General features: G+C 41.8%; 1 protein-coding gene across 1 annotated transcript in view; it reads left to right on the plus strand.

The window, feature by feature from the left end:
• Positions 1-12,814, plus strand: part of LOC126108631 (uncharacterized) — a 35,328-nt gene extending 22,514 nt beyond the window's left edge. The window contains exon 4 of the mRNA XM_049913948.1: positions 12,637-12,814. Within this exon, the coding sequence (XP_049769905.1) occupies positions 12,637-12,804 (168 nt within the window). The 3' untranslated portion in view covers positions 12,805-12,814. The remainder of the gene's footprint in view (positions 1-12,636) is intronic.
• Positions 12,815-13,065: the final 251 nt, after the last annotated feature.

Here is a 13,065-nt window from a genome sequence, read left to right on the forward strand (position 1 = left end):
CTTCGCACCTGCCAAGGTGACGCCCCTTCATTTTTTTCCTCCTCTCCTTTTTCCAACATGACTCTGCTCCAATGGAACATTCGCAGCCTTAGATCCAATGAGGAGGAATTATGGCTCTTCATGGAATCACAGTGTCCACTTGTTCTCTGCCTCCAGGAAATAAAATTGCATCCTCATGACCTCTTGCATTTCTTTCCAGTCTGGACCTCTTGCATTTCTTTCCAGTCTGCTTTGACCTTCCCACTGAGGATGGCATTCTGTCTCATGGGACTGTCATGCTGCTCATACAGGATGACATTTACAGTCAAACTATCTCAGTGAACACCTGGCTACAAGCGGTTGCAGTCTTCATTTTCCTTCCTTACTTCACCTTTTCTCTGTGTACCATCTACATCCCTCCATCATTCATTGTCACGGGGGCAGACTTCCTCCAACTTATTGGGCAACTCCTTCACCTCTTTTTGCTGCTTGGTGACTTCAAGGTTCACCATCCCCTTTGGGCCTCTTCCAGAACTTGTCAGAGAGGTGCCCTTTCGTCACAATCTACTAAACCCCATCTGCCTTAACACTGGAGCACCCATGTTCCTTTCAGACTCCACACACACATGTTCCCATTTGGACCTCTCGTGCTCTGCCCAGTTTGCCCATTGTCTCAAGTGGTCCATTCTCTCTGATACATACTAGAACGACCATTTCCCGTGTGCTATCTGTTTGCTGACTTCTTCCCATCCACATGTAAACCCAAACGGCAGCTTTCTAAGGCTTACTGGAGACTTTACTCCTCCCTGGCGACCTTCACCGAACACCCTTTCCCCAGTTGTGATGACCTCATAGAATACATGAGAAACATTGTCCTTATCACTACAGAATGTGTTCCCTTGGGGAACTCGGGCATGCCACGAAGGAATTTGTGCACAAAGACATGCTCTCCACATTTTTAAATGTCGTCCTACAATTGCAAACTGCATTCATCATCAACAGTTGCATGTGCAGTGTTGTCACGTTCTTCGGGATGGCAAAAAATCTAGCCGAATTTCCTTTACTCTTCTGTTAATGGTCATACTCCCACTTCTGTCGTGTGGGCCAACCTCTGCTGGGTCTCTGGGACCGAAGTCTATTCCTCAATTTCCAGCCTGACGAAGCAGATAATGTCACAGTGGACCCTATTGCTGTCTCTAACACCTCGACTTACTATTTTGTGGAGATTTCGAGCTACACCATCATCCTCAGCTCAGGTGATAGGTATTACCCGAGTGTATTACCCGAGCTGCCTCCACTCATTTCTGATGGAGGAAGGCAGGGTGATAGTGGGTGTAGCCCAAAAGCTCCACAAAATAGCTATCCTATCAGAATCGTCAGTGCTACGATGCTGCTTTTACTGTGAGGGAGCTACGTCATGTTCTCACTTCGTCCCAATCCTCTTCCCCAGGGCCAGTCGATGTTCATATTCGGGTGTTGCAGCACCTTCCTCTTGTGGGCAAGCAGGTACTCCTTCATACATACAGTCGCATCTGGGCAGAGCACACGTTCCCATACCCGAGCCCGGTAAGGACAAATACGTTCCTTCTAGCTGTCACCCCATTTCTCTCACCGGCTGTGTGCGCAAAGTGACGGAGTGTGTGATTCGTGCCCAGATGGTATGGTGGCATGAGTCTCACAATTTATTAACCACTGCACAATGTGGATTTCAAGTGCACCATTCTGCAGCTGACCATCTTGTCACTTTGTCAACCCATGTCATGAATGGTTTCTGCAGAAATGCCAGACTGTGGCCACATGTTTTGATTTCAAGAAAGCCTTTGACACCTGCTGGAGGACTGGTATCCTCTGTACTCTCTACACCAGGTATTCTGAGGATGCCTGCTCCATTTCCTTCAGGAATTTTTAGAAGACAGCGTTTTCAAGTTACATGTGGGCTGTGCCTTCTCGAACACCTTTATCTAGGAAAATGGGGCGCCTCTGGGGTCCATCCTGAGAATCATCATTTTTGCTGTAGCCATTAATCCTGTTACGGCCTGTGCCCTACCGGGCATCTCTGGCTCCCTTTTTGTCGACAATTTTGTGATCTATTGTAGTTCTCCGTGGACTCGTCTCGGTGAGTGGTGTCTTTGGCGACGTCTCGATTGTCTTTAGTTGTGGAGCATCGACAGTGGCTATCACTCTTCCTCTGACGTAACTGTTTGTATGAATTTCTAAAGGTGCATTGGGTTGCTTCCACCATCTTTACATATTGGGTCTTTGCTCTTCTGCTCACTGAAACTACAAAATTTCTGGGACTCGTGATTGATAGGAAACTTTTTTGGTCGTCTCACATGTCTTACCTGGCTGCTCTCTGTACCTGGCCCCTCAATCTTCTGTTTCCTAAGCGGTACTTCCAAGGGGAGCGGATTGGACCACCCTCCTCCATTTGCACTGGTCCCTTGCCCAGCCAAAACTACACTATGGGTATTTCTTTTACACATCTGCACATCCATCCATTTTCTGCCATCTAAATACATTTCATCGTCATGATACCCGTTCGACCACTGGCACCTTTTACACTAGCCCGGTTAAAAATCTCTATGCAGAAGCTGCCGGGCTACCACTGTCATACCGGCACAGTGTTCTTCCAGCAGATATGCATGCCATTTGTTTGCCATGCCTGGCCGCCCATCCTATGCCTCCTTCTTCACGACTCCTCTGACAGTCAGGTTGGGGCAATCTCCCTCTTCTCTGTAACCCCCTGGAGTTCACTTTCATCATTTGCTCTGGCAGCTTAATTTCACGCTGCCTGCCAGTTTCCCCAATGGGTGTGAACCCTTCACCACCTTGGCTTCATGAGGTGGCTTGGACTCCATTCGCTTCCTAAAGAAACTACACCAGATTCGATGTATCGCTTTAAGTTTCTAGACCTTCACTTGGAGCTTAGCGAAGGTATCTTTGTGTACACTGATGGCATTTAGTTGACTGTATGTGCTGTACACCGTCCATCCCTTAGTGCGACGGGTTCAAGAAAGTTTCCACCTGCTCACTCTTGATGGAGCCACCGTGACGTTTATGTGGGTCCCTTTTGTCGGCCTGATGAGAAACGTGGCTACTGATGCTGCTGCCGAAGCCTCGGTCCTTCTAGTTCTTCTGTTCCTTCCGATTATCTCTGTGTTGCCATCTGTGAGCAGGTGGTATCACTTTGACATCATCACTGGTTTTCACTACAGGGAAACAAGCTCCAGAGCATTAAACCTCTCCCAGTGGCTTACTCATATATCAAGAGCTCAGATGGAAACCCAGTTCTAAGCAAAGAAGGGAAAGCAGAAAGGTGGAAGGAGTATATAGAGGGTCTATACAAGGGCGATGTACTTGAGGGCATTAATATGTAAATGGAAGAGGATGTAGATGAAGATGAAATGGGAGATATGATACTGCGTGAAGAGTTTGACAGAGCACTGAAAGCTCTGAGTCGAAACAAGGCTCCATTGGAACTACTGGCAGCCTTGGGAGAGCCAGTCCTGACAAAACTCTACCATCTGGTGAACAAAGTGTATGAGACAAATGAAATACCCTCAGACTTAAAGAAGAATATAATAGTTCCAATCCAAAAGAAGCAGGTGGTGACAGATGTGAAAATTACCGAACTATCAGTTTAATAAGTCACATCTGCAAAATACTAACGAGAATTCTTTACAGACAAATGGAAAAACTGGTAGAAGCTGACCTCGGGGAAGATGAGTTTGGATTCCGTAGAAATATTGGAACACGTGAGGCAATACTGACCCTACGACTTATCTTAGAAGCTAGATTTAGGAAAGGCAAACCTACACTTCTAGCATTTGTAGACTTAGAGAAAGCTTTTGACAATGTTGACTGGAATACTCTCTTTCAAATTCTGAAGGTGGCAGGGGTAAAATACAGGGAGCGAAAGGCTATTTACAATTTGTACAGAAACCAGATGGCAATTATAAGAGTCGAGGGACACAAAAGGAAAGCAGTGGTTGGGAACGGAGTGAGACAGGGTTGTAGCCTCTCCCCAATGTTATTAAAGCTGTATATTGAGCAAGCAGTAAAGGAAACAAAAGAAAAATTCGGAGTAGGTATTAAAATCCATGGAGAAGAAATAAAAACTTTGAGGTTCGCCGATGACATTGTAATACTGTCAGAGACAGCAAAGGACTTGGAAGAGCAGCTGAACGGAATGGACAGTGTCTTGAAAGAAGGATATAAGATGAACATCAATAAAAGCAAAACTAGGATAATGGAATATAGTCGAATTAAGTCAGGTGATGCTGAGGGAATTAGATTAGGAAATGAGACGCTTAAAGTAGTAAAGGAGTTTTGCTATTTGGGGAGCAAAATAACTGATGATGGTCGAAGTAGAGAGGATATAAAATGTAGACTGGCAATGGCAAGGAAAGCCTTTCTGAAGAAGAGACATTTGTTAACATCGAGTATAGATTTAAGTGTTAGGTAGTCGTTTCTGAAAGTATTTGTATGGAGTGTAGCCATGTATGGAAGTGAAACATGGACGATAAATAGTTTGGATAAGAAGAGAATAGAAGCTTTCGAAATGTGGTGCTACAGAAGAATGCTGAAGATTAGATGGGTAGACCACATAACTAATGAGGAGGTATTGAATAGAATTGGGGGGTAGAGGAGTTTGTTGCACAACTTGACTAGAAGAAGGGATCAGTTCGTAGGATATGATCTGAGGCATCAAGGGATCACCAATTTAGTATTGGAGGGCAGTGTGGAAGGTAAAAATCGTAGAGGGAGACCAAGAGATGAATACACTAAGCAGATTCAGAAGGATGTAGATACTGGGAGGTGAAGAAGCTTGCACAGGATAGAGTAGCATGGAGGGCTGCATCAAACCAGTCTCAGGACTGAAGACCACAGCAACAACAACATTCTAATGTATGTTTGCTGTTCGAGTTAGCAGCCATTTTAGCAAATAATGCCTGGGCTGTCAACCAGATTTATTTTTTATCCATTGTAGTAGTATGGCAAAGGACATTGTTCCTAAGGCATATTTTGTGGCTCTTCCTCCAAGAGGAGGTCCTTCTTAGCTGTCTTTCCTTTCATTGATTGGGCTTAACATGTTGTCATTTTTAACTCCTTTTTCATATTAATATTTTAAGGTTCTGACATGAGCATGTATGACCTTAGTTGTTTTCACACCCTAAAACAAAACTAATGCGCATGCTTGCCCTTTTTTACACATTTTCAACCATAGGCTGTTTAAAGTACTGAGATACCTTTGGAAACACATGAGTCAAAAAAGTGTGTGATGGCAAATTGTGCTATACTTGACTCTTTTTACACACCCTGAGCCTAGTATTTGTGCCATGGGTATAATTAAAGTGTTACATCTAACTACACGAGGTTGTTGTTTATAACAACTTTGAAACGGATGGCTTTAAATTCTGGTGTCTAGACACACTTTTATTCTTTGTGACGGAGTATGGCACTATTGAGAAACCTTCCCTTAGCTCACCACCACCTCTCAGATCAGGATGTCGAAAACTGATTTCAACTTCATAAATGTGCACCTCACATCTGAGGAGCCAGAAGCTTAGAAAAATATCAGTATTAGCAGGAGATGGTGTCATTCCTTGTACACCACCATTGACATGGGACCTGTTCCATCCATTTCAGACCAGACATCAATTAATGAACCTAAAAAAGAAAGAGTTATTGCCTATGTTTTGTAATTTTGGATTAATAGTATGTATTTTACAGACAACTATGTGCATCAAATTTGTAAGTGTATCTAAAACTTATTTATACAGATTTTTTTTTCTCCATTCAAATTTCTGTTGTTAGCATGATGCACTTGTTTTAAACTCGTATAACTTGAGTTCCATTGTTCCTCAAGTGTTTTAATGTTGCCCTCCTAGTTCATACAATTAACACTCTCTTCTGATAATGCTGACTGTCAAGCCCCGAGCCTTACTGAGAGAGGTTGGGTTGTTTGGGGGAGGAGAACAGACAGCGAGGTCATCAGTCTCATCGGATTAGGGAAGGACGGGGAAGGAAGTCGGCTGTGCCCTTTCAAAGGAACCATCCCAGCATTTGCCTACAGTGATTTAGGGAAATCACGGAAAACCTATCTCAGGAAGGCCGGATGTGGAATCAAACCGTCGTCTTCCTGAATGTGAGTCCAGTGTGCTAGCCACTGTGCCACCTCGCCTGCACAGAAAATACGTCACTAACAGCACCAATAATTGCTTAAAACGTGCTGTAACATACAATAAACAAGGTAGTATGAAAGTATCAATATAAAACTATATTTTAAAAGATGATTTGTAAAAATGTAATAATGTTTTACTGTGTTTGTGCAACCATGCCATTTTGTGCATGTTCTACATTAAAAAAACCCACTGATGATGGTGATATTTGTCGCTGAAACTAGTTTGGGATAATAAAGAAATAAATGAATAACAAGGTGTTTTGCATCAAGGCGGACTCAATTTCTGATATTACTGTATTTCTATGCAAACACGGACCAAATGGAAGAGTTCAAAGATAATATTAAACTGAATGGATTTGTGATTGTTGGTTCCAGAGTGCACAGAGTCCAGAGCAAGTGTTTATAGAAAACTACCCCTTTGTGTATAATTGGTGCTGGTAACCACTTTTGAAAATGAAAGGATAGGGGAAAAAATGCTTTGATTTTCCTTACTTTCCTTTTTGTTGACGCACTTTCACTCGTAGCTAGATTCTGCTAAATTTAAATGAACCTTCTCCTCTTTTTATACTTTGATGGTTTTTCTTACTCACTATCGGTTGTTGTTGCTGGAGTTCATACATGGCTGATGGACGTAAAAGTTAAAATTTTTGGCAAGTAGTTCACGGTAAATAATCTCAGACTCAAAACGTAAACACTGTTCTTCATAACGTGTCTTAATGTAACCTGTATATCTCTGACATAGATGAGTCAGAATTTAAGTATTTATTTTCTGCATGTTATCCTGAATGATGAGTACAGTAACCATGAAGCATGGCTGTATGGGGAGCAGCTACTGACAGACCGAGTGTGGGCTGTAATTATTGTATGGCAGCAGAACTCGATAGGTATTCTAATTCATTAATGCAGAACTGGTCTACACTGGAAAAATATTTGTAGCATTGTTGCCCACCGTGTGCTAATCTGGTGCTGTGAATGCAAGAAACATGTATAGAAATTTTTCTGTATACCGGGTTTTACAGAACTGATGGTCAGTATTCGGGGACATGACAGGCATCATCATTCAGAACAAAAAAGTCAAGTAAACATGGGATCTGGAATGCCTACCTCCAGAGCTATGAGCAATTCTCGATCTTTGATACTGTTGAAAGAAACCTCTTCTACTGCAAGCTCTTTGCTTTCCATATTTTGGGAAGTGGTAGTATGGACCAAATCGAGAAAGTCCTGTAAACATGTACTTTAAAACACATACTTTAAAAGTTATGACCACTTGTTCATTGGAAGAGTTGTGTTTGAAAGTAGCAAAAATGAACAAGTGATCATAACTCTTAAGGTACACATTTTAGGGCACACATTTACTGGACTTTTGTTCTTGTTTTGGTCCATACTACAAGATTTGTTTCACAGTGTCAAAGATTGAGAATTGCTCACAGCTCTCAAGGTATGCATTTTAGAGTGCTCATTTACTTGACATTTTTGTTTTCGATGATCTTTCCTGTCATATTCCTGAATACTGACCATCACTTCTGAAGCACCCTGTATAACGCATTAGGACTGGCACATGTGCGGAAAAGGTCAAACAATTGAGAAAGGCGTAATGTTGATTTCATTATTAAGTACTGATTAAATGATTTGTTCAGTATGAACATTGCAGATGTTGACAAGACACTGTACAGTGCCAGATTTGCACATGGACCTCAGTGTGTAGCTGCACTTTAATTATAACCACGTGCTATGTTGTCTGGCATGCCATGATTGTTTCAATGCTATGTTTTTACAAGAAGCATATTTTGTTGAAAAGTGGCCTCTACTGCTATCTACTGTATCCTTTTTCTATTAAGCAAACAGTTTTTGTAGGGCTTTCCTGTATAGTGCATAATATTTGTTGATTTTGCGCCACATCCAGTAGTTTGTAAAATTTGATGAAAGTATCATCCCGTTCTTGTTCATTAAAATTCTCAAAGCATTTTCAAACAATGGAAAATCCAGGATGGAATGTAACAATACCAGAGAAGGAAAGTTGCTACTCACCATATAGCAGAGATGCTGAGCCGCGATAGGCACAACAAAAAGATGCACAGAATTGCAGCTTTTGGCTATAAAGGCCTTCGTCAGCACTAGACACACACACACACACACACACACACACAAACACACACACACACACACACACACACACTCACACACACACACACACAGACTCACGCAAACGCAACTTGCTCACACGTCTGCAGTCTCGGAGAACTGAAACCACACTGTGAGCAGCAGCACCAGTGCATGATGGGAGTGGCGACTGGGTGGGGGTAAGGAGGAGGCTGTGGCGGGGAGGGGGATGTATAGTATGGTGGGGGTGGCGGACAGTCAAGAGTTGCAGTTTAGACGGAGGGCAGGAGAGAAGGTGTGGAGGCGGGAGGCTGTCTGTCTGTATGAACGGCCACCTACAAACTGTGGCCAAAAAACAAGTGGACCACCCTGTTGCTGAACATGCTGCCAAACATGATATCCGTCATCTCAATGATTGCCTCACAGCCTGTGCCATATTGATCTTTCCCACCAACATCAGCTTTTCTCAATTGCGCAGGTGGGAACTTTCTCTGCAATACATCCTACGTTCCCGTAACCCTTGTAACGCCGGAAATGCATATCCTCCTATTTCCATCTATTGTACCATAAATTTGTTTTCCTTAATTTTGTTACCTGAATATATAACATTTCTGTGTCTTCGTATATTGTAATTGTTTTACTATTTGTATATATATATATTTATGCATTTATGTCGATGTATAATTGGTTTGTTTTGTAAATATTATTTGTATTTTTACACTGGGTCTTGCCTAGGGAAAACTGCTATCGAACGATTACATCAATAGGTCGTGTGAAGAATCAAAGTGTGTAGGATCGTTGGTAGTGTTAACTCTGCCGTGTGGAGCGTGGGCTGAGCAGTGGGAGTCTGGCTGGAGTAGCGAGTGGAGCAGGTGTGTTGTGTGATGCTCCCTCGAGTTGCCGCGCTTTCGTGGTTTGGCAGCATGTAATTGCGCTCGACTCGCGATGATAGTTTCTGACATGGTGTCGCGGACGGGAAGCATTAGCTGGCGCACATTAAGAGCCCATTTCGCCTGGTGACCGTGTCGAGAAGAAGGCGCGCCAACATCCAGCTTCTGCAACAGCGACGGCCGACAATGAGTGACTGTCGCCACCTCCTCGATCGACGGCTTCAAACCTTCAATCAACCAACAAGGAAGACTGGAAGCACGTAAAGTTTTAGAACTGTATGTCAGACCTCAGCTTTTCAAACTGTACCATTTTTGTAACTATAATTACAGCAACTTAGCGTGTACATTTGTTGCTCATTGTCCCAATTGCATTACCAAGCAGGGTCCCTTCCTTTTCCAGAATGAACCCGAGTGTCGTTGAAATTCAAACGCCAGCATTAAAGAACTATAATTCGATTTCAATGCTTTAATTTCAAAGTTCAGTTAAAGTATTCATAGCTGGCCACAGTATTTAGATTGCACAAGCACAAATTAAGAGTGCGAGTTTTGTTACCGTATTTTAGCTTACCTGTGACTGCAGCTCAGCTTGGTACGTACTAAATTTTACTATTGTTAATTGTTCAGAATCGTTTAATTCAAGTTCAAAGTTAAATCTCTTCTTTCTAAATTGCGTAGATTCAAGTAGCTTTAGAAATGATTGTTGAGGTAGTCCAAGACTAACTGTATTTTACTGAATACCAATGTGCTTCAGAAAGAAAGCTCACTATTAACTTTAGTCACTAAATTAACTTTCAATTTTCCTGTTTTATTAATTCTTTTGCTAAGTTAAGTCAGAGTGTAGCGAAATTTATTACTTCTGACAAACTTTCAGTTTTCACACTGCACATGTCAACCTTCAGTTGCCACGCTTCTAGTGCTAATTACATGTGTAATAACCTTTTTTTTCAGTTACTATAATAATTGTCCTTAGGACTGGCGACCGTAATTTCCCCCAAATCTCAAATATCTAGTTTGTTAACGTAACGGCCGCACATTTACTTTCTTTATTAACTTTACCCCTTTTCCAAAATTAATTTCCACCAGTTTCATTTGCGTTTTTCCTTTCATTTAGATGTAACCCTTTCCTCCCTCTTTACCGACAGGTTAACTTCGGTGACAATTGCTTTTCCAAAATTCCCATTAGGTACACGCGGTTTCATTTTTCACTGTCATTAAGGTCGATAAGTGAGGGGGAGGTTACACCCTCCTGGCCTCAACCTTTGTTAGTCGCTGTCCTCACCCATCCAGCCCCCTCCCTGTTCCCATTCCAGCACTACACAGCCACCATTTCACCCCCACACGCTTTCTTTTTATTTCTCTCCTTTCCATTACTTACCCCCTCCGCACCTTCTCTCCTGCCCTCCGTCTAAACTGCAACACTTCACTGTCTGCCACTCCCCCCCATACTATCCCTCCCCATCCCCGCCCCAGCCTCCTCCTTACCCCCACCCAGTCGCCCCTCCCATCATGCACTGGTGCTGCTGCTCGCAGTGAGGTTTCAGGTCTCTGAGACTGCAGACGTGTGTCAAATTGTGTTTGCATGAGCCTGTGTGTGCGTGTGTGTATGTGTGTCTACTGCTGACAAAGGCCTTTATGGCCAAAAGCCACAATTGTGTGAATCTCTTAGTTGTGCCTATCACAACTCAGCATCTCCACTATACATTGAGTAGCAACTTTCCTTCTCTGGTATCAAAGCATTTTCAACAACATTTACACAGTTGGTTTCTCTCTTAACCGGCTGTTGTACTCCTGTTGTCAAAATGTATTCTTTCCCTTGTATCCTGCCTTTTTTTTATGAACCCATTTTGCTGGAAGAGATGTTGTTTTTCTTGTGTGCTTGTTCTTTGGAAAATGTTGTCCTGCTGTTCTGTCAGCTGGTAATGTGTTCTCAGCATTGCCATTATTTTCTTATAGTTTATTGTTGCATGTTAAAATGGCAAAATCAAAAGAATTGGAACTTGCTATTGGGATGTATTCAGACACAATGTCTGAAAAAAAATTAACCACAGAATTGGCAGTTTCAGATCCAGTTATGTCATGCAGATATTTTGCGTTGGACACAGGGGTTAATTCCTTTTCTTTTGTTAGATTAGTTGCATCAGTTTCAGACATAGAGGGTGCAGGCAAGTCTGCAGAAATAGTTTGATGTTTGGAGTGTTCATAAAAATCATCACTAGAAAAATCAACACCTATTTCTGAAGTCACTTTCAAACCAGAATCTAGTAAAACTTAATCAAACTAACTCTCATATTTTGAGATTAAATTAATCTAACTCATAACACACACAATTTTCTTCATAGGAAAAACTGAAAACATTGTTTGCCAAAAGAATGTCTGCTAACCTCTGCAATACATCTTCCTCTCAATAAAAACACGTTTACAAACATTCACCATTATTATAATATCAGTCACAGATTAAACAATAAAAGGTTGAAGTCAAAGAATAAACACATATGAGTCAGTTATAATGTCATTAACCAAAGTTGACATTGGCTGTTCTAGCAGTGAAAAATGAGGAAGACCCTGCAGCAATATATTCATCTGTTATTGTTGCATGCAGTACTTCCATGTTAATGAAATGACATTGACTTTCCAGAAGGTGCATTCCATCGTTGCCTTTAAAGTTAGACTTTGGTTATTCTTACATATCGGACATGGTAACTTTCTTAGCTGATTAGATAATGTATTTAAAATTCATGAAAAATTGATGTTGGTTGCTTTTGCATTAAGCCACAGAAATATTGAGGCAATTGCTTAAGACATGAGAGAGTGTGAATGAGTGAGTGACCTACATCATATTACTAAATTAATAATATTAATAATAATATTAAAGGAAAGTATTGTATTTTTTTAGTTTGATATAATGTAAAGTTGTCTAAAGCGTGCATGAGGTCTCTCTCTCTCTCTCTCTCTGAGTGATTGCCTCCTTGAACAATGTCTAATGTCTCTTGCCTAATAGGTCTCTTATATTTCCTCAGGTGTTTTGCAATATATGTAATATGTTTTTTGTTATGTGTTGGTGCAGTTGACCCAAATGTGATCAGTATGCTACAATTTTCAGTTTGAGGATAGCCATTACTATTTACAGTGAAACCTGAAGAATTTTCAATTTCACCTGTTGTGTCGAGACAGTAGTACAACCTTGCACACCACAGCAGGCATACCTGGTCCTGTTTGGAAGGACAGATTTTTGTTCAGGCTCAGCTGGAACTAACAATAAACATCATATTTTTTTGCAGGTTATGCTTTTCTGTAGTAGTTGGGCAGAGCATTAAACATTACCTGTGCAGCCCATGTTTGGGCTAAATGCACCAGCACGTAACTCAAAATTTAAGAAGTACCACACACCCGTGGCAAATTGTGACTGCTAGACAAGCCAATGGTAAATGTAAATGTGTGTAACCATCTGAACTGACAATGATTTATTGTTTTCCTTTTTTTCAGTTTACAGAAGGTCCACCAATAACTGCAGAATGCAGTGTCCGTATCAAGGAAGATCCTGAGCTGGATCTAGGTGTGGATGTGATTGAGAATGGTGTAAGTAGGTATTTATATTGTAGAATTACAACTAGGCAGAAAGAAACAGTTACAACTAGGAAACGGTTTTTCTAGTTTTCAGAAGTTAAGAGGGTAATCCCAAAAATGAGGTCTCCAAAGTGCAGGGGCCTCAGCAAAACTGCTTGGGTGGCTGTTTGCCACACCGGTTTTTCCTTGCTCTCTCCACACTGTACAGAAGCCACCTCACATCTGCAGGTACTTTGTCTCAGCTCAGCAGTCACAGGTAGTGGGCTGTTACTCACCACCGCCAGGTGCAAAGTTCGTGCAGTTATTCTGTTTTTGAGTGAACAAGGCATTAAACCAATTGGTTCATAA

This window comes from Schistocerca cancellata, chromosome 11 (assembly GCF_023864275.1).
Source record: "Schistocerca cancellata isolate TAMUIC-IGC-003103 chromosome 11, iqSchCanc2.1, whole genome shotgun sequence".
Classification (NCBI taxonomy): Eukaryota; Metazoa; Arthropoda; class Insecta; order Orthoptera; family Acrididae; genus Schistocerca; species Schistocerca cancellata.